Source organism: Mastacembelus armatus, chromosome 18, assembly GCF_900324485.2.
Source record: "Mastacembelus armatus chromosome 18, fMasArm1.2, whole genome shotgun sequence".
In the NCBI taxonomy this organism is placed as follows: domain Eukaryota; kingdom Metazoa; phylum Chordata; class Actinopteri; order Synbranchiformes; family Mastacembelidae; genus Mastacembelus; species Mastacembelus armatus.
The window spans coordinates 17,812,834-17,839,832 of record NC_046650.1 but is presented as its reverse complement, the minus strand read 5'-3'; the positions used below and the strand labels follow the sequence as shown (position 1 = coordinate 17,839,832).

Below are 26,999 nucleotides of genomic sequence, written 5' to 3'. Positions count from 1 at the left end.
TGACTGATGGTGCTAATAATGGTCGTGGTTTCCAGTAACCACGACCATGAATACAAATATTTGTGTTCTGTGGGCGGTAACGTGGCTCCCTGGTCTGCACTGAGGGTTTAACTGTTTGCACAAATTGCAGATCAACAAAATGGAGATTGAGATTTTTTTAGGAAAAACTGCAAACGCAAACGTTTGAGTTACATATTTTGATACGACACAGCAGAAAAAGCAAATGTAAAATGGTTGTATTTCATTTCACAGCTTGTGGCCCTCAGTGGATGGAGGCTCACTGTAAATCCTGCAAACACTTTGGAGACACTTGAAGAGAACAGAGTTTAGATTGATGATTCTTACTGTGACACTGCAGAACGTCTGCAGGATAAAGAGCTGGATGAGCACAAACAAGTTAATGTTCAACCTTGTATCAATAAAAGAACATTTCAAAATCACTGAGGCTTCAGCTGGGTTCACACAGTCGGATTGTTATGTTGTGTGGTGTGCTGGAGAAGGAGAGGCGTAGGACCCAAGTGCAGGACAAGAAAAAAGACTTTATTTCCCTGGAATTACCAGGGCTCAGGAAAAATACAAATAAAGATACTCTGGCTGCCACAACAACTGGTAACTCGTATCATCAGTTACTATCTAGCAATGCTCCGGCAAAACACAAAGGAAAGCAGGGTACACATACAGGGGGCAAGAACAAAAAGCAAACTGCAAACAGGTGAAAATAATTAAGATCAAATAACGTAAAGCTGCCTGGGACCAGTGCTGGGAAAAGAGGAGCTTAATACAAAATCATGGTCTGGCCCGGAAGGCGTTGCGGACCAAGATGGCCACTCCTTGGGCAGTTGAGTGTTTGGGGTTGCTCTGGAGATTGGTCCCTCAGGCACCAAAAGTCCTCTCAGACAAGTAGAGATTTGGGGCTGTTCAGGAAGACGACCCCTTGACCCCCTGAGATCCGGGGCTGCTTGGGAGAGCTGGAGACTGGGTGGTGATGAGAGGCCTGTCGGAGACTGAGGTGAAACACTGGCCGGGCACTCAGGTGCATGGCTGACCAGAGACTGAGGCGAGGAGCTAGCTGGAAACTCAGGTGAAGAGCTGGCTGGCGACTGAGGTAAAGAGATAGCCAGAAACTCAGGTGAGAGGCCCACCGGAAACCCAGTCAACGAGCTGGCTGGAAACTAAGGCGAAGAGCAAGCAAGAAACTCAGGTGAGAAACTGTGGTGAACGGCTGGCCAGAGGCTGAGGAGAAAGGCTAGCTGGAAACTCAGGTGAGGGGATGGCCGGAGACTGAGACGACGAGCTAGCCGGAGATTCAGGTGAGGGGATGGCCGGGGACTGAGACGACGAGCTAGCCGGAGATTCAGGCGAGGGGATGGCCGGAGACTGAGACGACGAGCTAGCCGGAGAGTCAGGTGAGGAGCTGGCCAGAGACTGAGGCGAAAAGCTAGCTGGAGACTGAGGTGAGAGGCTAGCCTGAAACTCAGGTGAGGGGCTGGCCGGAGACTGAGACGACGAGCTATCCGGAGATTCAGGTGAGGAGCTGGCCAGAAACTCAGGTGAGAGGCCTGCCGGAAACTCAGGCGCAATGCTGGCCGGAGACCGAGGTGAAGAGCTAGCTGGAAACTCAGGTGAAGAGCTGGCTGGCGACTGAGGCAACGAGCTACCCAGAAACTCAGGTGAGAAGCCTGCCGGGCACTCAGGTCCATGGCTGACCAGAGGCTGAAGCGAGGGGCTAGCTGGAAACTCAGGTCAGGGGCTGGCCGGAAACTGAGACGATGAGCTAGCCGGAGAATCAGGTGAGGAGCTGGGCGGAGACTGAGACGACGAGCTAGCCAGAAACTCAGGTGAGAGGAGTGCCGAAAACTCAGGTGAGGGGCTGGCCGGAGACCGAGGCGAAGAGCTAGCTGAAGACTCAGGTCAGGGGCTGGCTGGCGACTGAGGTGAGAACCCTCCCAGAAACAGGGGTGAGTGGCTGGCCAGAGGCTGAGGAGAGAGGCTAGCTGGAAACTTAGTTGAAAGGCTGGCCGGAGACTGGAAAGGAACCTCAGCAGGGATGCCGCCATCGGCACACTGAGGTTCTGGAATCTTGGGTGGAACCTCAGTGGGAACATTGTCATCAGCGCACTGAGGTTCTGGACTTTGTCTCCTCGGACGATGGAAATGCCTGCTGCGGCGGCCCTGGGGACCCCGACTGAGTAGACACGCTGGAGACTACAGCGGCGAGAAGACAGCTCTGGACTCCAGTGGCACGAAGGCAGCTCTAAGCTCTGGCTGAGATGCGGCTCCCTTTCTCTGATACTGCAAAACAAGGGACACAGAGAACAAAGGACTGAGAGAGAGAGGACTCCGACAGAAATAGAGAAAGAGAGAGAGAGAGAGAGGACTCCGAAAGAGAGAAAGAGAGAGAGAGAGAGCACTCCGAAAGAGAGAGAGAGAGAGAGAGAGGACTCCGAAAGAGAGAGAGAGAGAGAGAGAGGACTCCGAAAGAGAGAGAGAGAGAGAGAGAGGGGGACATCCAGCTGAGAGAGAGAGATAGAGGACTCCGAAAGAGAGAGAGAGAGAGGACTCCGAAAGAGAGAGAGAGAGAGAGAGGACTCCGAAAGAGAGAGAGAGAGAGGACTCCGAAAGAGAGAGAGAGGACTCCGGAAGAGAGAGAGAGGACTCCGGAAGAGAGAGAGATACAGGACTCAGAGAGAGAGAGAGAGAGAGAGAGAGAGAGAGAGAGAGAGAGAGAGAGAGAGGACTCCGAAAGAGAGAGAGAGGACTCCGGCTGAGAGAGAGATACAGGACTCAGAGAGAGAGAGAGAGAGAGAGAGAGAGAGAGAGAGAGAGGACTCAGAAAGAGAGAGAGAGAGAGAGAGAGAGAGAGAGAGAGAGGACTCCGACTGAGTCATCCAAACTTCAGATAAATGGGGTAAATGTGTGGTTGACAGTACTGTTACAAGAAAGAGAAGAGGAAGTGAAAAAGAATAGGGAAGGGACTCAATTCTGTAATCCTCAGCCAGTGGTGTTTCCAGTGTTTCTTTTTATAGGGTTATTTTTTCATCATCTGGCGTCTGTCCCTCACAGACTCAATGGTCTCTCTACCATGAAGGGATTACAAAAATCATGTGACCACTTCATACACACATCCAGGGTTTTCTTAATCAACACTTAACAGAGACATATCAAAGAGATGATTCATAACACTGTACTCACTCATTAAATGAATGGAGCATCCACTGTCCTCAGGCGGGTTCCAGCCTTCGTTTGTCGGACCCTCAACTTCTAAATTTTTCCCACCGGTGGTTAACCTTCAGTCTAGAACACGCTGAGTGAGGACTCCATCTGAGAGAGAGAGTGAGGACTCTGACAGAGAGTTCTCCGACTGAGAGAGACAATGAGGACTTGGTCAAACGACTTGGTCGGACGACATGGTCGGACGCTGACTCAGAGGGACGGTGAAGACTCGGTCGGACGACATGGTCGGACGCTGACTCAGAGGGACGGTGAAGACTCGGTCGGACGACATGGTCGGACGCTGACTCAGAGGGACGGTGAGGACTCGGTCGGACGACATGGTCGGACGCTGACTCAGAGGGACGGTGAAGACTCAGTCGGACGACATGGTGGGACGCTGACTCAGAGGGATGGTGAGGACTCGGTCGGACGACATGGTCGGACGACATGGTCGGACGCTGACTCAGAGGGACGGTGAAGACTCAGTCGGACGACATGGTCGGACGCTGACTCAGAGGGATGGTGAGGACTCGGTCGGACGACATGGTCGGACGACATGGTCGGACGCTGACTCAGAGGGACGGTGAAGACTCAGTCGGACGACATGGTGGGACGCTGACTCAGAGGGACGGTGAAGACTCAGTCGGATGACATGGTCGGACGCTGACTCAGAGGGAAGGTGAAGACTCGCTCAGACAGAGAGAGAAAGTGAGGACTCGGACTGAGAGAGGACTGCAACAGAGAGAGAGAGTGAGGACTGCAACAGAGAGAACTCTGACAGTGAGAGAGAGTGAGGACTCAGACTGAGAGAACTCTGACAGAGAGAGAAAGTGAGGACTCGGACTGAGAGAGGACTGCAACAGAGAGAATTCTGACAGTGAGATAGAGTGAGGACTTAGACTGACAGAACTCTGACAGTGAGAGAGAGTGAGGACTCGGACTGAGAGAGGACTGCAACAGAGAGAACTCTGACAGTGAGAGAGAGTGAGGACTCAGACTGAGTGAGGACTCAGACTAAGGAGCTGGCTTTGGTGGGCAAATAGATGACTCTGGATCACTGGCTGGAGACGAAGCTGACCCCTTCCCACGTTGTCTTCGCGCTGCGGGTGTGCCGCTAGAGGGGACAGGAGCGAGGTCTGACGGAGCCAGGGGCTGGGTTTTGAGCTCCTGCCACATGGTGCGCGTATCTGCCGGCGTCGGTGATAAAGGAGCCGGGGCAGGAGCCTGGGCAGCCGGCGGTGAGGCTTGAAAAACGGCGAGAGGACGGCACAGCCCCCAGGCTACGCTGATGGGAAACCGCTGACACTGACACTCCTCCATCACCGAGCGGACTGCATCCAGGAGGGCTAACGTTTGGTCAGCCTTCTCCTTCGTCACATAACCGGGAGGGTGCGTGAAACGGAGCAAAAGTCCAGTACTTCGGTGTATTCCTGGGCATCCTGGTTGATGGCAGTCAGGGTGCTCAGGAAACCGGAAATCAGTCGGTCCTCCGTAGTCGAGTCCGCTGGGTCCATATCTGAGCTTAATACAAAATAATAGTCCCTACAGCAAGTCCCAAAGGGAATCATGACACTGATATTATCCATCCATCATCTGCATCTCCAGGGTGGGGGCTGGAGCCAATTCCCAGCATGCAGTGGGTAAGAGGCGGATCCCCCCCTGGACAGATCAGCAGCCAATCACAGGGCTGATGCACACACTCACATTCACACCTGATCCAGCTCACCTGTGATGGGGAAAAGATAAAGGAATGTGTTGTCCCAGGTCAGGTCTGAGACAGCAAGGTGTCAGTCTCAAGACACAAGCAGATTCAAACAGACACAACAAATAAAGATTCATTTTATTTGTTTTTTTCAGGCAGCATCTCTGAGGCCACAAACTCTTTTTCAAGAGACACCTGTAAATAAAAAAAACCTGCTGTGTGTTTAGTTTTTGGACATGGTCTACGGCACAGACCTCTGCTCGGTCTCTGGATGAGGTTTGTGCTGCAAACACACACACACACACACACACACACACTGACCAGCCTTATCACAGTGTAAACGGCCCCTGGAGTTTCCAAAATGTTGAAATCTGGTCCACATTCCTGATCTACTGATGAATCAGGGTCCTATGTGGCTCAGTGTGGCTCACTGAGGCATGTACAGGCATTACTGAGACATGACCAGTCCAAGGAATCTTAATTCTGCAGCTTTCAGTTCAGTTGTGTTTAACTGGTTCAGTGTCTAAACCAGTTCAGTTTTGTAAATTTTAAATATTTGATATAAATAATGAGAAATAAATTCCTAAATTAACTCAGACACACAAAGAGCCACAGAAACTGTGGTAACAAAAGAAAAAAGCAAAACTCGAAATAAAACTTGATTTAATTTTCTTTTTATTGCACAATGTAGATCACCAACTCTACCGTAAAGCCTGTAATACTGGGACATACATCTTCCTGCCGTAAAGCACAGACAATAATGTCAGAAAAAAAGGTGAAATATTAGAAAAAGATGTAAATTGAAGTTTCAACACAGACACATGCAGGCACTGACATAAGTAACCGGACGCAGCACATGGACCAAAGCCTGTTAGAGACAAAGGTTGTGACAATAAAAGGGGTTTAATTTGAATTATCTAGTAAAGTTTGATGAACCAATGAAAGACATCATTGACTGACCCTGTTTAACACCAGTTGTCACTGATGACAACTACATGAAATGATTTCAAATGAATCTGATTGTTATGAATTATTTCATTCATCCAATAAACACAAATGACCCAGTAGAAAATATATTATGAAGGATCAGGAAGTATAAACGTATCAGATCATACTAGAAACAGCAGGTTGAAGTGAAGCCGTACGGAGACTCAGGGTTTGTTTTGTGCGATTTAACAGATAAATGATTGTGTTTGCTAACGTTAGCAGGTGATCCAACATCGTGCTAAAGCACAGGCCTCCATTTATTGACACAACTCTTTTACTCACAACACTCTGGTCTGTGGAGTCAAATTATTACTGACTCTGTCAACATGAAAATTCATTGCACTTGGCGAATTACGTTGTTCTTGACACCCAAACATTTAAAACACACACACACACAAAGCCAGAAGACACACACATATGATTTGGTCTTTACGTTGGTACATTCATTATAGGGTGAAGGCTAATTGTTACTGATGACGTACGACTGATCTAATGCTGCTGCTGCTCTTTGTGTTACGGTAAATATTCATATTTAACACGTGTTTCAAGTTTTCAAAAGTCGTCCTTGAAAATGAAACTGTACCTTCTCAGTAAATCTCCTCTGTCATAGACAATTAACAGTAAATAATAATAATAAAAAAAGCTTGGCGTGATCAGAGAGCGTAGATTGTGCTTCCTGTTTACTAAACCTGCCCTTCATGTGTCACTGAGCTGCGTAACTCACTGTGCACCACAGACGACTACACGCGTGACATCAGAAAGCACCAGCAGCTCGACACTAAATGAGTCTCAAGTCTTCATTCGTCAACAGAAGCTCGAGCAAACGTGCAAATGTTTCTCAGACGTGTGAACAAAGCCCTTGAGCCAACAGGACCACATTCCTGCGCTCAGGTGATAATTACCTGAAGCTCTTTGTTCAGAGCAGGTGTGGAGCAGGAGCAGGGAAGGAACCTGAGGCCCCAGAAAAACCTAAGCTCTGTGAAAAAACACACGTCTGTTCATTTCATTGTAAATCTGATCAATTTTCACCTCAGCTCACGTGAACTTTGACACACATCCACAGAGCTGACCGCCAGAAAGCCGAGCTTATCGCTCACCTCAGGGCGCAGCCCCAGCTACTCACTGCTCCTTATCGCTCAAAATAAACTTCTAAAGCAACAGACGGGACTTTCTCAAGCCTCAGTCCTCTAACTCTGCAGAAACCTCAGTCCTGGACCGAGAGAATCGTCCACCTCTGAGAAACTGACACCACAGACACAGACAGAAGGACTGAGGTCAGTGACTCACAGCACATTTACTGCACTGCTGCTAAATGTGTGCGTTTACAGCTGTTTTGTGTGTTTTTATATCGCAGTGTGTGCAGGCCTGGAATGAGTATAGTGTGTGTGTGTGTGTGTGAGCCACAGGAGCTACGACTGCATGTGGCCATTTCAACTCTACCTACACATGTGGTGTGATGCATGGTGGGAAACCTAAATACAAAGCAAACACACACCTCTCCCTGCCGTCGACTGAGAAGCACTGAAGATTAACAGCGTGTGTCCTGACAATATCCATCTTTAACCAGAGTCGGAGCTTTGACAGCAGATTAGAATCGTTTGGTTTAAGGCCATGATTTGGTTTTTGGGATCAGGGGTCAGTTTTTGACACAGCAGACATTTGATGTTAGGGCCACATGTGTTGTCTGCTTTATCAGCCCAAACTGCCCCTGAGCTAGTGTTAGTCATGTTATCTCTAGTGTTGCTGCGGCTCTGCCTCCTTAAATAATATCAAAATAAATAAAGAAATATAAAATAAAACATTAGATTGATAGTAGTGATGAAAAAGTGAGTCCATGTGATCAGACCTAAGCTTCTTCATTAAAGGGCAGTTACAAACGATTGAATTCCCTGGATTCATATTTGTTTCCAGCTGCAGATCGAGTTGGTTTCGAGTATTATGGGGTGCCAACAGGGGATCCCTTGAGGCTGTTCAGGGCTGCATGGATCCTGAAGTGCAGTCTGGACTCCATGGAGTAGTCCTTGTAGTTCATCCTGATGGAGACCACAATAAACCATCAAGAACTGACACACACATGTGAACAGGTAGACGCTCACCTGTACCAACACTCAGGGCAGGATTATCAAGCTCTTTCAAATCAAATGCTTTAATCCAGAGACCAGACCAGAATAACCACAAACACTAACAACACCGGAGAGAAAAGTATGCAGCGACGTCATTATGGCTGGACACGTGTACAGTAGGTGGATCAGACACACTGAGGCAGGTAATCCAAGGTGTGTACATTTGTACAGTTTCATATTATATCACATGTAGACCGCTGACACAGAGATAACATGCAAAGGTCACAGATACATGAAAGTACACACAGGTATAAAGCAGAACTCACTTGGCGTTTTCGATGTAGGTGGTGGCCTTGGTGAAGTCTCCCTGTTGCTTGTAGAGCAGGCCCAACTCATAGAGAGTGAAGGGGATCAGGTAGTGATCGTACCTGATACGACTCTCACTGAAAGAACAAACACACAAAGATGAAAACATGTTCAGACAGCAAAGTAAAGCCACTGTGTGTGTGTGTGTGTGTGTGTGTGCGTTACCTGGACAGGACCTGTGTGAAGCAGAGCTCAGCCTGCAGTAACCTGCCCAGGTGTTTCAGACAGAGCCCCTTCAACATCTGGACCAGGCAGCTGTCATCTGGATGAAACTCAGTCGGGCCTGAATGAGAGAGAGACGCAGACATTAATAAGTTTTGATGTTTTGGTTCCTAAAGGCCTCACAGTCCTGACTTTATGGTAACAACCACTGAAACTGTGTCGGTGTTTCTGCATTTTTACACATTTACTTTGATTTAAATCTTGATTTTGATGAACCTGTACCAACTAAACTAAAGCTGGTCCAAATCTGACGCTTCCTTCAGTGAACAGTCAGACTGATGTTAGTTACCGTTACATGACTAACAACAACAGGCCAAATAAAACCCTTCCTGTTTACAGCATCTCTGTGAAGCTATGAATTGAATACAACTGTATCGTCTGCGTACATCAAAATGTATTCCTGTCTAATATTAGCAGTCCTGTGTGATAAGCTGGCCTCACTGGGGTCGTTGCGTAGCTGCTCCTCAGCTGCCTCGATGGTGATGAGCAGGGCCTCGGTACTGTCGGCTCTCTTCCCGACGATGGTGAAACCGTTCCAAACGTACATCATCTCCTGCAGACAGAAACATCAGCAGTTCACATTTGACGGACCCTTGGAAATAAACCCCATAAACTGACTCCACAGACGTGTGTGAATGTGTCTGTGCAGGAACAGGAACAGTGTTTCACCAAAGCAGGGATGACCAGGGGGGTGGGGTTAGCAGCTTTGTAGCGTCTGGACTTCCTCACTGCAAATTTCTCTGTTGGGATGGATTTCCCTGCCAGACGCTGTTTCAGCCCCTCCACCTGCCTGCACACACAGATACACTGGTTTATAGTTTACGATGTGTGAGCGTCCTCACTGACATCATGCACCTCCGTCACACAAGCACCTAGACATACTCTAACATCAAGTCTGAACCCTCTAAAGACCGTCAGAACAATAGAGGACTGGAGAACATGACATCGTGGGGTTCATGTTAGTATTTTAATGTTTAACCGGGAGACAAACCTAAACAGCTCCACGATGTCCTCCCCTGTCCTCTTCACGTCCTCCTCTGACATCATACTGAGGATGGCTGCCTTCTGGTACATGTAGATCGCCTGGAGGGGGTAAACCACAAAGATGAGCTTTAACTATACTTATTCATAGAATCTCACCGATATCAGCCTGTCTCTACTGGAGACCTGAGCAAACTAACTGGGTATAATCTTGTTTCCTTGCAAATGGAAGTCCTGGTCTGTGCAGACCTACCTTGGACCAGCGGCTCTCCTTGCACAGCAGGTCGGCGTAGTGGTACGCCTGCTGCCACTCCTGCTGGTAGGAATGGGTCCACATCAGCTCCCAGTAACACAGGTGGTGGATCTGCTTCCACTCCTGCTGGCTGCTGATACACTCCTCATACCGGGCCCGGGCCTGAAACACAGAACACATCAACACTGATGGAAAAACTTCATCCAAAACAAGTCCTTACTTTTCATTTACTTTTCAAAATTAAGACTTTGAAAAGATTTTCTGAAAGTGAAGACAATTTTTGAAAGTCTGACATTTTTAGACAGTTTGTGTCTCAGACCTTCTCAAAGTTTCCTCGCAGTGTTGAGATACGAGCAGAGTAGAAGAGGATGATGGAGCCCTGAAAGACAAACCCTTCAAATCACTTTGTGCTTGAGCATATTTCATCAACGTTTGATTTGAAAATAAACCAACTCATCATTGTCGGTTCACTGGTTCTTCATTTCTGTTTGGGCCTGACTCACTTTGGGGTATTTGTGCTGGTACGGTTCCAGCAGAGCTTCAGCCTCCACCAGGTTCCCCTCACCAGTTCCTTATTGTTAAAGAGAACAGAGTTTTACAGTAACACTGGATCTTTCAGTCGCTCAACAAAATTCAAGACTTGGGCAGAGGTCTAGACGTCTGGAGCCAGACCACCCTGGTTCAAGACTATGGACGACTCTGTGTTTTCCTACCCAGTATCAGTGAAACGTATGTGTGGTAGAACAGCAGAGTCAGAGCGCAGAGGATCGACCGCAGACTCTGGCTGGAGGCTCCCTCTCTCAGCTGAGACAAACCAAAGTTCTGCACAGACACAGACAGACTGTCAGTGGTGTAGGGGGGTCTAGTAGCTGATAAACCGGTCAAATCACCGACGAGGCCAAACTAACCCTGTTTCCTGAGAATCCAATGAACTCCAACAACCTCAAAATCCTCTGAGGGAGGAGAGACAACATCTGAGAGACAAAGACAGGAAATAAACTATTAACTCATCAAACCTTACTCTGTGAACTCTACAGTGCGTCTGTGTAAGTCAGCTATTAGCTTTGCTTTGTCAACATGCTGATGACATAAACCTACTTTTAGCAGAAAATATCTAAAAAACAAACATTCACGTGAACAAGCAGCTTTAAATAATCAGTGTCATCACTACTAAATATTCTAACAAACACCTGAAACATAAGAAAAGAGAGAAAACATCTGGGAGTCACTGAGAATCTGCAGCACTTCAACCTAAAACAAACCGGTGAGCACCCACTAGGTTAAAGGATCCGATGCCGAGCCTGACGCCGCCCTCAAACTGCCTGAAGGAATCAGACTGAGCAGCCAGGTCCTGAGTGACATTCAGCACATTCTGACAGTCCCTGTTGGATCAGGTAAAACATTCACACTGAAACACTGAGCCTTGAACATCAGCAAACTAAGCTGCATTTGTCACAACCTCAGTAACTCACTTGTAGATTTGGTAGCTGGTTCGAATCTTGATGCCCCCTTTGATAAAACTGATCATGTTCTCATCCTGGAACAGAGACAGAGGCAGTCAGCCACAGCGTGACCTAGTTACATTTTATTCAATTAGCTAACAACATTAGCATCTTCCAAAATATCTGCAGCTCCGCTTGTTTGTTGCCTCGTGTCCTTTCTGCACAGACAAAGGGCCAATCCTCCAACTTTAAATGTGGCATTTAGAAAGACGGTCACTGTGACCTGGACGAATGTGAGCGTGGCTTTCTGCAGCAGACACTCGGCATAGCAGATCTCTGCGTGCATCTCCTCTGCAGACACACAAACACAGCACGGTGACTTCCTGCTGCTTTTGATTTGAGTCTCTTCATGGCTGTGTAGGAGTGGGTGATGTGTTCGTGTACCTTCCTGCAGGTTGGACTGTTTGCTGATCAGACTGGACAGAGATCCGACCACTGAGTTCTTCTTCCTGAACCTGCAGGAACAGTTTACTTTGAACTCTTTCCATCTTCCCATGTAAAACTCAAGTTAAATCTTTAATTGTGTATTGTGTATATGGGATATGGGTAAGGTGCCTGTATGCTCTGTGGTCCTCACCTATGACAGGTGTGTAACGCCTCCTTGATGGTCGCCATGGCGACCTGGATGTCTCTGTGTTCAAAGGTCATGGTCGCCTGCATCACCAGGATGCTGCTGTAACCCAGAGCGTGGTACATGCTGTCCCGCCACCTGCACACACACAGTACACAGTGCACATGGTAATTATACTGCGTTGTGTGAGTATCAGCAGCAGTACCAGTACCACACGAGTGTAGTTGTAGCAGTAGTATCTCAAGAAAGCAGTTGTAACAGTAATAGTTGCATAGTTAAGGAGTGTAGTAAGTAGTAAAAATACCAGTACTAGTACCACTAGTTAATAGGACAAGTATTAATTAATGCAGTAGAAGTAACAATATTTGCAGTAGCAATAGTACAAATAATATAATTCACAGTGTTTGGTAGTACCGGTAACAGTAATAGCACCAGTGGTAGCAGTACCAGTTCTAGTAGTACTACACTCTGTACTACAAAAAGCACATGACACGTTGCCATAGTTACCATGGTCTGAGGAGGTCCAGGGCTTCAGAGAACCTGTTGTTGAGGACCAGATTCAGAGCACACTGGGTCTCCTGAATAGCTGTCTGCAGGTCCATGTTACACGCCCTGTGCACGCACACACACACACACACACACACACACACACACACACACACACACACACACACACACACACACACACAAACACACACAGGAAGTGAAAACAGTCAGCACAGGAAGTGACTAAAAGCAAAAGAGACAAGAGGCTGACAGGATGTGTGAACACACACACACTGAGACACCAAACATGTGTGTGTGTTTGTACTCACGCTGGTATCCGATCGTAAGCATCTTCAAAACAGTCCTGAAATCACAGAAACAGTCGGGTTAGAGTCAGAAGGAACCACATCACCAGCTGTCTGACTGACTGCTTGTGCATGTGATGTCTGATCTGGGCTGCAGCAAAACACCCACACAAACCAAAAACCAGCTCCACCAGCTTCTCTCTGCTCGTCTGGAGCTGGTTTTTGGAACCAGACGGGCCTCCCATTGTTGGAGAGGAAGAACCATGTGAGCCAGGTCAGCGGTGTGGCTCCCTGCTGGGTTTTTAATAGTTTTTGGACAACAATGGAGGTCTACGGCTCAGACCCATAAGCTGAACCAGGTTCTGGATTCACACACATTCATTGGTGCCGTCAGTCTCTGGGTGGGGTCTGGACTCAAACAGAGGTACCGAGAGCTGAACTGTGAGGGGTTTCCTGTTCATGTCAACACACAGACGAAACAATTTGGTGTTGAGGCTTCAGCTCCACCAGAACCTTAGAGCCACACACCTGATCCTCAGATCCTCAGACGTGACTACTCCTTTTCTATTTTTGCATCGACATGTGAACTTGAACACACACACACGCACGCACGCACGCACGCACGCACGCACGCACGCACGCACACACACACACACACACACACACACACACACACACACACACACACACACACACACACACACACACACACACACACACACACACACACACACACACACAGTGTGGAGCCTCAGCAGCAGGCTAATAATAGCAGCCCAGTGGTTGCTTACATAAGAGCTGCAGTGTGGCTGTGCCTGCAGGCTGTGGACTCACAGACCCAGACAGAACAGGCTGTCAGGCCCCAGAACAGGCAGGAAACACTCAGCAATCAGGATTTATCCTTTATTGTTATTGTTATTATTATTTTGAAGTACTTTCCTGTGTGTTTCATTTCATTCATACAAGACAGAACATCAGTGCCTGAGAAATAAAGAGGAGGAGGAGGACGGTTGTATCAGCAGAGGACGCTCACAAATAAGAACAAATAAATAATGAATGTGTGTGAATCCAAACAGACGCTGGCTGCTCACACGCTTTTCACACTTCTCTCTCTCTCTCTCTCTCTTCCCCATACAAACAGATGCTCTCTCTGACACCCGGTCAGTGTTTTTGTCAGTTTTCAACGTTCACAGAGATGCAGACACCGACGCCATCAGCTCCTGCTGCGTGCGTGTGTGTCTTACAGATGAATGCTGGGAAACCAGCCAGTCTGCCACATCAACACACATCACAGAGGCCTGTCAGCGTGGACGTGACGCTGAAGGCTCTGAGCCCAGAGGGAGGAGGAGCTGCCTCAGCCTGATGGTCAGCGACAGGAAAGTGCCGTCAGTCGGTTCATGTCTACAAATGTCCCGTTTCACCTGAGCCGCTCGAAACACACTAACATTATAAACATAGAGAAGCTTTAGATGTGAGAAGCTGGAAGCAGAGTGTGATAATGAAATGTTGCTCTGTGCCTATTCTAATATGTGTGAAACAACCAAACCACTAAATATTCTAAATATTCAACACAAAACTGTCCTGAAGTCTGTTCGTCCAGTTCTCCGTTCCTTTCATGCTTTTTTAAAAAAATGATTATTTTAATTGATTATCTACATTATTAATAATAATAAGGTTTATCTGCTTTTTCAGTCCCAGCAGGATAAAAACATGAGACGTGGAAACAGACGATCTTATGCTCAAGGAGACGTCAAAGTCAGAGGAACTTCCCATGTGACAGCAGCAGCTTTGTCATCAATTAGTCAAGACCTGTGGTTCCAGTGTCCTGTTACCAAACACTAAAAACCCCACTACTGCGAGACACGCTTAGAAACACAGCTCTGTAAAAACCAGCTCCTCTCTGCTCGTCTGGAGCTGGTTTTTGGAAAAAGACGGGCCTCCGATTCTTGGTGAGGAAGAACCATGTGAGCCAGGTCAGCGCTGTGGCTCCCTGCTGGGTTTTTAATAGTTTTTGGACAACCATGGAGGTCTACGGCACAGACCCATAAGCTGAACCAGGTTCTGGGTTCACACACGAGCCATTAACCCTCAGACAGGCTCAGTGAGTCATACATGAATTAAATAAAGGCTGTTATTTACATTCCAGTCATACCTGCTGGGTTTTACAGCAAGAATGACTGAAGGAGTAGCTTCAGGGCTGCAGCTGAAACAAAGAGTTCAGATGTCAAAGGTCACTGGGTGTTGCTGAACAGCCTCAGCACAATGGAGACGATATGTTCCATAGATTGTGTCTACGTGTTTGTTGTTCCTTGTCGTGTTGCTGAGCAGCAAACATGGTCCAAAACCTTTTTTAATAAACAGCCTGTTCTCACGGCTGAAGCCCAGTCAGCTGAATTCCTGTGTAATGTGATGAGCCGGACTGACAGAGGACTGTTTGTCAGCTCACATGGCGATGAACTGGTAGGACGAGGGGGCAGCTTCAGCGCCCAGACCCAGCCCTCATCATTGTGTGCTCATAAACACAAAGTCTGCAGGGAAAACGGTCTCAAGAAACCGTATCCCTACTCGCTTCACATTAGCTCTGAAAAGTCCCTACAAAACCATCTAACACAACCTGCTCACACGCCTTTAGGACTCACAGGATCTCTGATAATCCCCTACACCACTTCAAGAAGCTTCTGCAAAGTCAACGTGGTACCGGACTTTCTTAAAACTCACACTGAAATCCTTAATGCTCATGTCATGACAAAAAATCCCTCAGGGAGTTTCTGAAGCCTATCATCTCTCCTCAGGAGGCCCCACAACCAGCCAAAAACTCAGGTACCCTCTCTGGAACATTAACCATTGAGTATCTCCTCAAAGCTTCTCAGAGTCTGAGGGTCCATCCATGAACCCTCTTGAGGAGCCATAAGGGGCCTCTGAAGGATCTCTATCAAATCCTTCTAGTGTCTCTAAAATGTACAAATCCAAAAAACTGCTAGTACTGTGTCAGTACCCCTTAAAAGTCCTCAGAGACATCTGGGACCTCACAGTATTGTAGAGCACATTCATAAGCCATAGATCCCCTTTTCTTAATCCTAAACAAAAACCTGTGAAACCCCATAAAGTCTTAGTCTGACAATCTCTTCCACGTCCCCACAAACCACATGTAAATGTCCTGAAAAACCCAGTACAGTCTTGGTGAGGGCACTGGGCACTCCCAGCTTGAACAGTGTGAACCAGGGTGGAACCGGGTGAAGCCTGGAAACCTTTACTGGAAACAGGCTTTACTGCAGGACTCATCCACTGGCTGACATCCTGTGCCAACGGACACGTTTGCTGAGATTTCCAATCCCAACCATTTAGTTTTCAGCTGCAGAGACTGATCCTCAGTTTCTCCCTGTGTGTGTGTCTGTGTGTGTGTGTGTGTGTGTCTGTGTGTGTGTGTGTGTGTGTCTGTGTGTGTGTGTGCGTGTGTCTGTGTGTGTGTGCGCAGAGGGCAGTGCCTTGTAACCAGATCTGTCATTTCCATAAGCCCACACACAGGATCACCTCACTTAAAGCTGATTACAGCCTGCTCACTGACATAAACAGTCGTCAACAGCAGCCTGCACACAGCTCACCTGTGCCGGGGCAGCTCTGCACAGACACACTAAGAAAAGAGACGACAAAACTCCAAACCAGTCAGTGGAAACGTGTTTGACTGTTGGTGCATGTAGAGGATGTTCAGTGTGAGTCCACTTTCTGAGGAGTCGTTATCTCTAATGCACATTAAAGCCCACAAATCCACTTAGAAATGGGTGGAAAACCCTCCTTCCGGCTGCAGAACTTCATTCAGAATCCTGCTGTTTTTAGGTTTTCCTCAGTATCACAGTACTCCAGTGTGTACTTGTGTGTACATCCACAGGTTCACTGCAAACTGGAGCTGCTGTTGGATCATGCGGCTCCTTTCAGTTGCAGGAATTTGGCAAAACGTAAACAAATAGCCCCAAAAAACAGGCACCTCAGAGAAAAAGAGGACAGGACATTAGACCAGCACGGAGTCAGATTACAGACAGTCTGTACTGAGTACTGTAAACTGAGTACTGAGGACAGCATCACCATGGAGACGTAGTAGAAATATCTCAGTATTACTGACAAGATAAGAGACAAGTCCTCTATGAACAAACACCTCAAAGAACATATGATTATAGTTCTGTTCCCTGAGGAACGTCATTGTTTTCAAAATACTGCAGGTGACGTAGTGAGAACCAGGGGCCTTAAGGCTTCAGGGAAACCCTGGACCCTGATCCGGGACGTGACAGACAGAATGACACGAAAGGGTAAAAGACCAGGGGCCACAACATAAACAGCTTTAGCAGGAGACAACAGGCCACTACAGAGTTAGAGTCACAGACACATCACAGACACATCACAGACATACTGCAATAAAATATCTTAAAGGCAACTGTGACCAACACACATGCAGTATAAATACTTCAATAGAAATACATGTGGGGAATGACTGGCTCACTATATATTATTATATGGTGTTATAATATTACATGTGATAAACTGCTCATAGGGGGGAACATTTTAGGAATATTTACGGTAATACTACAGAGATTTGTAGTACAGTACAGAGTATTACTGCAGTATGAGGTAAACAGGAGTACTTATATTAATATGTGCACTCATTCAACACACAGGAACACGGTAACGAACACAGTGGATCAGTGGTTCAGTGGTGAGTGTGTCGGTGTGAGTCCCACCTCCTCCTCCGCGGCAGCTCCGTTGCCTACGTGGGCCATGTCGGTGCCGGGTGCCTGTCCTCCCTCAGGTCCGCAGGTCGATGCTGGTCGGTTTGTTAGCCGGAGATCCGCACTCCCATGTCTGTCACACGCACACGCGTCCGTGCAGCCGCAAACCGCTGGATCCGCAGCTGCAGATGTGCGTCCCGGTTCCGGTCCGTTATCACCGAGCTCTGGGCTCCGCGTCGTGCTCGTGCGGCTCCAGATCCTCCGGTTTCTTCCGTGAAGAAAAACCGTCTGCGTTTCAAACGGAGAGAAAAACACACCTCCCGTGTTTCCGTTTCTCCGCCCCCAGAAACCACACACACACACACACACACACACACACACACACACACACACACACACACACACACACACACACACACACACACACACAGGGACAAAAAAACTGGAAAACTGGAAAATAAATTTAAAAAAATCATAAACCTTGGAAATTAATTCAGATACAATTTTTAACAAAATGTAAAAAATGTTGACGGAATAAAAATGTAATTGAACAAATAGTTTAATAATAATGTCGAAGATTTATTGTATTTTTCTGTCATAAAAATAAATATCACGGTTTTAAAGTACATTTTATTTTATTTTTGTCATAGTTTTAGAAGAAACCAGTGAAATGACAAGATTATTAGTTTATTAGTTTTATTATTAGTTAAGTATTAATATTAAATTAGTTTGTTTAGTGATTTTATGATTATTCTGATTTTATTTAACAGGAGAAAAGTTTCCTGGTGACGTTTAAAGTCACTTCGTTTTTTATTCCGTTAAACTAAAGAAGGAAAAATCAGTGCGACACTGAAGTGAAGCGGCAGCATGTTGGAACCGACCATCCTCTGAGGGAACATCTCAGACCTGGACTCCAGTAGTACTGGGTCCCTTCAGAGACTGGTCAGTGCTGCAGGTGCTTAAACAGGACCGTGGGTGCCCCCTTACCCTCCACTCAGGAACTTCACCACAGTCGGTGCCTGCACTAAAGTACAGAACAAAGTCAGGGACCCCTCACTCCTGCTGTATAGACAGCATTAGAACCAGAACACAGAACAGTCATTGTGGTTCTGATGTATTTATACCTGTATGTTTCTCTAATATCACAGTTCAGTGCCTGTTTGGACCTTGTTCTAACTCATACAGATCTACGGTAAAATGACAAGAGACTGATTTTATCCTCAAAGTATTTTCTCTTCCTGAGCACAAACACTCAGGTTTGTTTGACCTTGGCAGGTCTCTAAAACATCTTGGTGATAAAAAAATCAATATTGTGTAGTTCAAGTTCGAAACAGATCATCAGGTTTATTTCGTGAGTAAAAACGACATATTTACATAAGTGTCACTAACAGCATCTAGAAACAACCGCAACTCCACAAAATAAAAAACCAAAGCAAAAACATCTTAATGCGTCATAAAATGTTGTGTTTACATCCTGTGACAGCAGCTCTGAGTGACCCATTACTGCTGCTGTGCCTCAGAGCAGGTGAGTGGTGTGGCTCCCTGCTGTGTTTTTAAATGGAGGTCTACGGCACAGACCCATAAGCTGAACCAGGTCCTGGACTCACACATTCATTGTTGCTGTCAGTCTCAGGACTCAGTAACACACACAGACACACACACACCAAATCACCTGCTGCTGCTTTAAAAATCACACTAACATACAGTTTGATAAAAAAAACAAAAAAACAAAAACAAATCACGAATACAACTACATTTCCCATCAGCCCCCTCACATAGAGTCCTTTATAGGACGCACCTTTAAAATGGAAGGAAGTAGAGGTAGTTTAAGGTTACGATGGGGGACAAAAAGAACCACTTTAACCTGTCCAGGTCTCTGGACTCCTGATCTGTGGCTTGAATTCAAACTTCCAGAGTAAATTTAAATTAGAGCGGTGGGTTAATGTACATGATGTATATATGGTGACGGGTATAATGCTGAGGTGACTAGCTTGATTAAACTGTATCTATAAATTAAATGAGTGTTTCAGTGGCCGACAGGTGAACGTGGTCCGGGGGTCGGAGTAGAGTCCATTAGGCTGCACCTGTTCAGGTGTTTAGTTTAAACATTTACGAGCAGAAACAAAAGCTGTGTGACGTGATGAGGTACGTGATGCTGGAAGTTCACACCCCTCAGCAGAGGTGGTTCAGTCCAAGGCTAGTTCAGGAGCCCTCAGGAAGAGTCCACTGCAGCTGAGGGAGGGGGGAGAGACAAGCAGCCAATCAGCTTCATCAGGCAGCTGAACAACACACACACCTAAATATAATGTCATTAATTATTGTGTGATGAGTTTGACCTGATGAAGCTGTGACTGCTTAATAATCTTTTTGATTTTATTTAGTTTTTAGTTTTTTTTAATTCAGCATTAGTCTGCGTACCTCCTGTTTTCTCCTCCTCCGTCCTCAGCCTCTCCCTGCAATGCTCCACCCTCAGCGCCTCCTCCTTCTCCTTCTCCTCCAGCAGGGAGCGCAGGAAGGCGGCGCTCACCACCTCCTCCCCCTCCCCCAGCAGGTAGGCGTTCTTGAAGCGGTTGTAGAGCATGGAGGCCTTGTCCATGACGGCCTGGTTCCCTCTGTAGTTACGCATCTGCTCACAGAGCAAAGACCATGATAATATAATGATAAACACACGAGCATCCTCAGACACCTCATCACTTATCATTTCGTTTTTACATGACCACTCCGTGTTCCTGTACCTTCCTCAGCGTGGCGACGAGCTCGCTGTGTCTCTTAACGTGTTGAGACGTCACATAGACCATACTGAGCTGATCCAGAGCCGTCAGACATTTACTGATGTCCTGAGGGAGCAGACACAGCACAGTGACGCTTGGTTCATTTCTTTCCACGCCCACAAAAACTTTATGTGACACGACTGGTTTGGGTTTCTGCTATTTATACTCAGGTTTCTCATATATAAATAAAGGGAATGTGTGTTTGGGTGAGCTGTTGCTGAGGCGGTTCCACAGGGAACCTCTACTTCTTATTCTATCTGTTGGGATTTACCATCTTCACTGAAACAGCCCAGACTTACAGGCTTGTCGCTCTTCAGTGAAATCCTGATGTCTCCGTGGATCCTGTGCAGAGTCGAGTCCGTCAGCGTCATGGTCGAACTCTGCTGCTGCACCGGCTCCTTGCTCTGGGATTTACTTTCTTCTCCTGCGTTTGTCTTCTCCGCCTTCAGCTCTTCTTCAGGCGTCGCTCCTGACGTCTCTGCTCGCTCCGTTTTCTCGCTCTTCTTCTGGGTTTTTGTGTCTTCTGCGCCTGGTTTCTGTGTTTGATCTGATTTGTTGTCTTTCTTTCCCTGAGACTCCTTATCAGGTCTTTCACTCTTTTTCTTTGTTTTCTCTACTTCCTTTACATTCTTGTCTTTTCTGTCCTCTGTCGCTGATTTCTCTGAACTCGTTTTCTTCTTCTCTTCTACCTTTTTTAAGGTATCAGCCTTTTCCTCTTCTTTCTTCTTCTTCTCTATCTCCGCTGCTGCTGCTGCTGCTGTTGTTGTTGTTCCTCCCATCATCGTCTTCACCTGAACCTTCGCTCCCTGTCTGGCTGTCGCCTTCACGATCTTTCCGATTATTTTTCTCTCGTCCTTCTTCTCTCCCTCTTTCTGCTGCTTTGTCTCGTCGTTCCTCTCGTCCTCTTTCGTCTTCTCTTTCACTCCCTCGTCCTTCTTCGCCTCAGTTTTCATCTCGTCTTTCTTCTTCTGTGCATTTTCATTTGTCTTCACTTCGTCCACAGTTTTATTCTTGTTGCTTTGATTTGGTTTTGTCGTCTCTGTGCTCGATGTTTTGCTGGACAACTTCCCTTCGTCCATTTCTTTCTCTCTGGAATCGTTCTTCTCTTCCTTCTCTGTCGTTTTCTTCTTCTGGATGGAGGATTTAACGCCTGGTTTCTCTCTGATCACAGCTGATTCTTCCACAATCTTCTTCTCTGATTGTTTCAGACCTTTAGTCTTTCTGAGCTCAGTACTCCTCTTCGCTCTGTTACCACCTTTCCTAGAATTAAAAAAAAAAAAAAAGTGTTTAGTATCAGGTTTAACGTTTTAGCAGCTGCAGGTTTGTGTGTGTGTGATCGTCTTACTGAGCGATCTTCATCATCTCCCTCCTCCTCGCTCCTCTGCCGCCCTTCAGCAGACCCCGCAAAGATTTCAGCAAACTCTCCCTCTTGGCTGCGAGACGCTGCTGTCGCTGCACATGGAAAACAAACAAACAAACAAACAAACAAACATGATTCAGTTAGACAACATTACTTCCTTGCGGCTGAATTAATGTTTAACATGTAAAGATGAATAATTTGGAGCCTGTTAATCAGGTCTGAGCCTTTTGTTGCTCAAACAAAAGCACCAAAAATCAGCAGCTTCAGCTTCTTCACTGAGATTTTTTGACAGATATGATCAATGACATGTTTTTGGATTTGGGTTCCACACAATGTGAAAATGACACTAAGATGTTGAAAACCATGATGCACATTATCACAGTTTTCTGATGAGTCTTTAAAGTAGATGATTCTGCAGTGGATGAGGTGTCATACTCAGTCAGATGTGATTTTATCCTACAGCTACAACCTGCAGATATTTCCCTAAACGTTTCCTCCAGAGGACAAATCTTAACATTTTACATCTTAACATCATTTTCATTTGAGTCATTGAACACATCACTGGAGTTTTATCAGCTTCATGGCAGAGCAAACTGAAAGTCTTTGGTTCTGTGACTAAAACTGGGATGAAAATCGATTATTTTGACTAACAGGAGAAACGTTAATGTAGTTTTACCTCCTCGTCCACAGAGCTGCTTCCTTTCACCTTCTCTTTCTCGCCTGCATCTGTTGTTTTCTTCTGCTCCTCTGTCTTGTCCCTCCTCCTTTTCACCTCAGTGCTGTCTGACTTTCCTCCAGTTTTCTCCTCCTCTTCTTTCTTTCCTTCCACACGTCTATCCTGTTTTGTTTTCATTTGCACCTCCTTCTCTTCCTCCCTCTTCCTCCTCCTTCTTCCTTGGTTCTCCTCATTTATAGCTGTCACTTCTTTTTTTACATCTGTGACGTCCTTCTTCGTTTTTTGCTGTACCTCCTTTTCTCTTGTCCTTTTCGTTCCCTTCTCCTCTTTCCTCCCTTTGTTCTCATCCTGTTTTGATTTTACCTCCTCCTTACACTCCTCTTTTTCAGCTCTCCTCGTCCTCCTCCATTTGTTTTCTGCTGACTTCTCAGTGTCCTCCTCTGATGACGTCTTCTCTTCTTTTTTCTCCTCAGCCGTCTTCTCTTTTATATTCTGCGCCTCCTCCTTATTGTCCTTCTCTCTCCTCCTCTTGACTCCTCGACTCTGCGGGACCTTCTTTTCCTCCTCCTGCTCCTTCTGTCCTCCATCGGTTGATTGTATTTGAGCTGACGTTGTTTCTCTGCTCCTCACTTTCTTACTAGCTGTTGGAAGAATAAGAGAGAAGCTTTTAAAAACCTCAAGATTCTCAATAACCTGAACACAAACATTTCTTCACGTTCTGATTTTAAAAACAAAGCAGCTGCAGCTCTGGTGGAACTGATCCTATAGAGAACTGATTATTAGCAACATGTATGTGTCACCTGGAGCCTCAGCAGGACCAGCAGGCGTCCTCTTCTTCTTCTGCTGCTGCTGTTCAGCATCGGCCTAAAACGATCAAATAAATCCAGAATGAATTCACAGAGTGTGTTTTATAAAGTCTGATATAGTTTATGTTGGAAGTGACTGGCTACTCATCACTCAGCAATATCAATATATAAATCACTATTAGAGGCCACAGGAGAAGCAGCTTCTCAGTTTTAATGTTTTACATTTGCAGCATTGAACCTGAAACAAATCAGCACTTTGAGGAGTAAAAGTGACTAAAAGTTTCATTTAGGTTCTCACCTGCTTTTTATTGCTCACAGATGTGGGACCAGTGCTGTCGTCTCCTGTGGTCCCTCCTGCAGGTGCATCACTACTCACTCCTGCCTTTGAATCTGCCTTTCTGCTTCTCGTGGTCGCCGCCGACTCTGTGTCCCCTGGAGCTGATGATCGTAGTGACGTTTTTACAGGAGTTTTAGCAGCAGATTCTGTTTTAGCTGGAACTTTGTTCGCAGAGTTTCTGCCAGCAGCCGTTTTTCTTTCAGGCTTCTCTTCACTGGGAACCGACTTCAGGTTGGTATTTGTTGTTTTAGCAGCAGGTGTAGTTTGAGTAGTAGCACGTTTGCTCTGTGTGCTGGTCTTTACTGGGACCTGATGAAAAACAATTTGTTTATTAAGGGAAAATCCAAATTATCTGCAGCTTGTAATATAAGAAAACAATATTGATAATAACTGTGAGTGCTAATAAAATCAATTATGAATTAGTGTCACAGTAAGTGAAAGGTAAAAATATCTATGTATGACACATGTCCTTAAATGAATATCAGTACTGATATAGAGACACTGACTTTTACTTTACTCCCGACTCCAGGGGTGTTCTGGATCTCCCACATGCCCTCGGTGAAGCCTTTGATGCGAACGCCGCTGCCGTACTTCATCTTGTTACCGACATAAGGGACGATGTTCTCCGCAGGGAGGTGACCTCTGAGGAGACACGGATTATTCACACTCCAACAAACACTGTTGATATTTTGTTAAGAAAATGATGCAGCTGCTGCAGCTGTGTACGTACATCTGATGGGTCCCGAAGAAGAAGACAGGGACTCGCTTCTTGTGTCCGTTCTCTGACTTACAGATCTGAACACACACACACACACAGAAGTGTTACATCAGCTCTCACAGCACAGGTAAATCCACACATGTACATTTTGCATACGTGTCTGACTGCATCTGTACCCTGGCAGGCCAGTGGGGGAAGCCCTTCATCTTGGCGAACACCAGGTCTCCTGGTTTGAAGCTTTCACTGTTTTTTCCCGGCATCCTGCTGCTTCAGGATCACACGGCAGGAATCGAACTAGAAACCTCTAAAGACTCTGGCCTGCTCCTGTCAGCTGAAAACAGTCTGATACAAAATACAGGCGTCATTCAGACATAGAACCACACATCTCTCAGTGTGCTGGAAGCTGTTTTCAGCCAAAGTCTAGTCTGTTCAGGATGATTTTTGAGTTTCAATGATGCAGTTTTAGAAAGTGCTGTTGCTGGATGTAACTGGTCCATGTCATCTATAATTAATATAAACTTTAGTTATTCTGGTAGACTCAGGTAGAGGCCACAGTCTTTTTCAAGAGAAACATCACAACAAGAAAAGTTGCAAAAATCAAAAATGATTAAAATAAAATAAAAAAAACAACCATCAGACTATTTTTCTGTTAATTTCACACAAATTAAACAAACTAGTTTTAACTAAAAGCGGAAATCAATGCTGAGTTTTTAATTTTTACATCAGTCCAGGAGGTTAAAGTTAAAATAAACAGTTTATCTGTGAGTTCTGCTGTTTCCTGTGGTTGATGTGACAATATGGGACATTACATCCATTTAAACCCTGAAATGACCAATAAAGGCCCGTGACTCATTACAGTCTGTAGATCTAAACCTCCTGTAGTGCTGAGTCTCTGTGTTGACTGAAATCTGTCCCATTATCTCTGTCGTTTCGTTTTTAGCAACGTGTTCATTCATTGTTTACAAATACACCGAGTTAGCACAGAAGCTAACCCCAGCTAGCTGCCGCTGGAGGATTCAAGTCTCAGTCCTGAGTTACTTCTGTCACTTTACGATTTGACGGGACATTAACGAACTTACCGAAAACCGGACCGTGATCCTGTAGAAACGTTAAATAAAACCCTCAGTGTTTACTCGACACAACCAGAAGGCTTCTTCATACTGAACTGCGACCTCCTGCTTGACGCCATGTTAGCTGTCTGCTCGTGTCACGTGACCTCCAACGCTTCCCGCCTTCTTCTTCTTCTTCGTCTTAGTGTTAATGGCGCCTTCAGTCAGACGGGACTTTATCGCCACCAGCTGCTAAATAACGAGGCTCCTCATGTTCCTGTGACCGGTCCTGGGTTTTACTGACAGGGGAGACATTTAAAACGACATCTCGGGGTTTTTAGGAAGATTCACCGCAGTGAAGATGCGGAAAGAAGAAGCTGCGCCCGTAACTTCAGATTTTACCCCGTAGGTGGTGCTTGAGATCGGGCGGCTAATTTTCTCAAAGTCCGGAGCCGTTTTAGGGACCGTCACTTATTTATTTATTACTTTTAGGGACCGTCACTTATTGATTTATTACTTTTAGGGACCGTCACTTATTTATTTATTACTTTTAGGGACCGACACTTATTTATTTATTACTTTTAGGGACCGTCACTTATTGATTTATTACTTTTAGGGACCGTCACTTATTTATTTATTACTTTTAGGGACCGACACTTATTTATTTATTACTTTTAGGGACCGTCACTTATTTATTTATTACTTTTAGGGACCGACACTTATTTATTTATTACTTTTAGGGACCGTCACTTATTTATTTATTACTTTTAGGGACCGTCACTTATTTATTTATTACTTTTAGGGACCGTCACTTATTTATTTATTACTTTTAGGGACCGACACTTATTTATTTATTACTTTTAGGGACCGTCACTTATTTATTTATTACTTTTAGGGACCGTCACTTATTTATTTATTACTTTTAGGGACCGTCACTTATTTATTTATTACTTTTAGGGACCGACACTTATTTATTTATTACTTTTAGGGACCGTCACTTATTTATTTATTACTTTTAGGGACCGTCACTTATTTATTTATTACTTTTAGGGACCGTCACTTATTTATTTATTACTTTTAGGGACCGTCACTTATTTATTTATTACTTTTAGGGACCGACACTTATTTATTTATTACTTTTAGGGACCGACACTTATTTATTTATTACTTTTAGGGACCGTCACTTATTTATTTATTACTTTTAGGGACCGTCACTTATTTATTTATTACTTTTAGGGACCGTCACTTATTTATTACTTTTTTTCTTACTTCTCTGTCAGTTTGTATGTTTCTATACAAGATTTTTTTTCACACATAAATGTCTAGAGTTGTTCTAGTTGTTGTGTTTCAGTCACCATGTGCAAAGTGCTGATATGGTCCTGTTCTTGGCCAAACTGTGACTAGTCTCTGTTCAGGTAATGGAAATGCAGCAGTCAGCTGGTCCAAGGCTGATATGGACCCTGGAGGAACAGATGATGAGAAGACACCAGCACTGGCAGACTGAGAGAAGTGTATTCACACACACTCAGACACAAGAATACACTTATAATGATTCTGATGATGACTAATGATGGGCCCGGGGACTGGGACGGTCCTGGTGGATCTGCCCTTTCTGACTGGTTTGGACACGTGATTCTAACTGCTAAATTTATGTCAAGATTTGTTATGATGAAAATGACTTAAAAACCAAAACACATACTCACATAAATATGATCTGTCTGACTTTGGCCCCCCTCAGGGAACCAGTCAGGTTCTGTATATAAACATGTAATGAGGACCACTTTTTCTCTATGTAACGTTTGTTGGGTTGAAAGAGTAATAATGGGTTGTATAAACAGTGAGTCAAATGACTCAGACTGTCATCCAAAATATATCTGATTCTTTCTATATAGTATAGGATTATATTGCTGTGG

The 26,999-nt window shown here is 45.6% G+C and overlaps 2 protein-coding genes across 2 annotated transcripts; both read right to left on the bottom strand.

The window, feature by feature from the left end:
- Positions 1-5,567: 5,567 nt before the first annotated feature.
- On the bottom strand, positions 5,568-17,678 carry ttc39b (tetratricopeptide repeat domain 39B). Its single transcript, XM_026322731.1, has 19 exons — positions 17,382-17,678; positions 12,676-12,710; positions 12,368-12,472; positions 11,867-11,998; positions 11,674-11,744; positions 11,513-11,580; positions 11,260-11,324; positions 11,064-11,169; positions 10,696-10,761; positions 10,501-10,609; positions 10,291-10,358; positions 10,107-10,166; positions 9,788-9,949; positions 9,545-9,636; positions 9,223-9,343; positions 8,995-9,106; positions 8,497-8,614; positions 8,292-8,408; positions 5,568-7,935 (listed from the first exon to the last, which is right to left on the bottom strand). The coding sequence occupies exons 1-19, from the start codon at positions 17,418-17,420 to the stop codon at positions 7,839-7,841; spliced, it is 1,743 nt and encodes a 580-aa protein (XP_026178516.1). The 5' UTR covers positions 17,421-17,678; the 3' UTR covers positions 5,568-7,838.
- Positions 17,679-19,084: 1,406 nt separating this feature from the next.
- Positions 19,085-25,339, bottom strand: psip1b (PC4 and SFRS1 interacting protein 1b). Its single transcript, XM_026322043.2, has 12 exons — positions 25,117-25,339; positions 24,214-24,379; positions 24,050-24,114; positions 23,826-23,961; positions 23,281-23,628; positions 22,977-23,040; positions 22,177-22,817; positions 21,486-21,592; positions 20,440-21,400; positions 20,105-20,206; positions 19,788-19,995; positions 19,085-19,601 (listed from the first exon to the last, which is right to left on the bottom strand). The coding sequence occupies exons 2-12, from the start codon at positions 24,295-24,297 to the stop codon at positions 19,582-19,584; spliced, it is 2,736 nt and encodes a 911-aa protein (XP_026177828.1). The 5' UTR covers positions 24,298-24,379; positions 25,117-25,339; the 3' UTR covers positions 19,085-19,581.
- Positions 25,340-26,999: the final 1,660 nt, after the last annotated feature.

Coding starts and splice junctions, on each gene's coding strand:
- psip1b (XM_026322043.2), bottom strand. CDS start 24,297: ATGCCGGGAAAAAACAGTGAAAGCTTCAAACCAGGAGACCTGGTGTTC. Junction 23,962..24,049: donor TTCTTCGGGACCCATCAGAT/GTACGTACACAG, acceptor GTGTCTCCTCAG/AGGTCACCTCCCTGCGGAGA. Junction 23,629..23,825: donor GAGTCGGGAGTAAAGTAAAA/GTCAGTGTCTCT, acceptor GTTTTTCATCAG/GTCCCAGTAAAGACCAGCAC.
- ttc39b (XM_026322731.1), bottom strand. CDS start 17,420: ATGGCCCACGTAGGCAACGGAGCTGCCGCGGAGGAGGAG. Junction 11,745..11,866: donor GCGTTACACACCTGTCATAG/GTGAGGACCACA, acceptor CTGTTCCTGCAG/GTTCAGGAAGAAGAACTCAG. Junction 10,359..10,500: donor ATACGTTTCACTGATACTGG/GTAGGAAAACAC, acceptor TTTAACAATAAG/GAACTGGTGAGGGGAACCTG.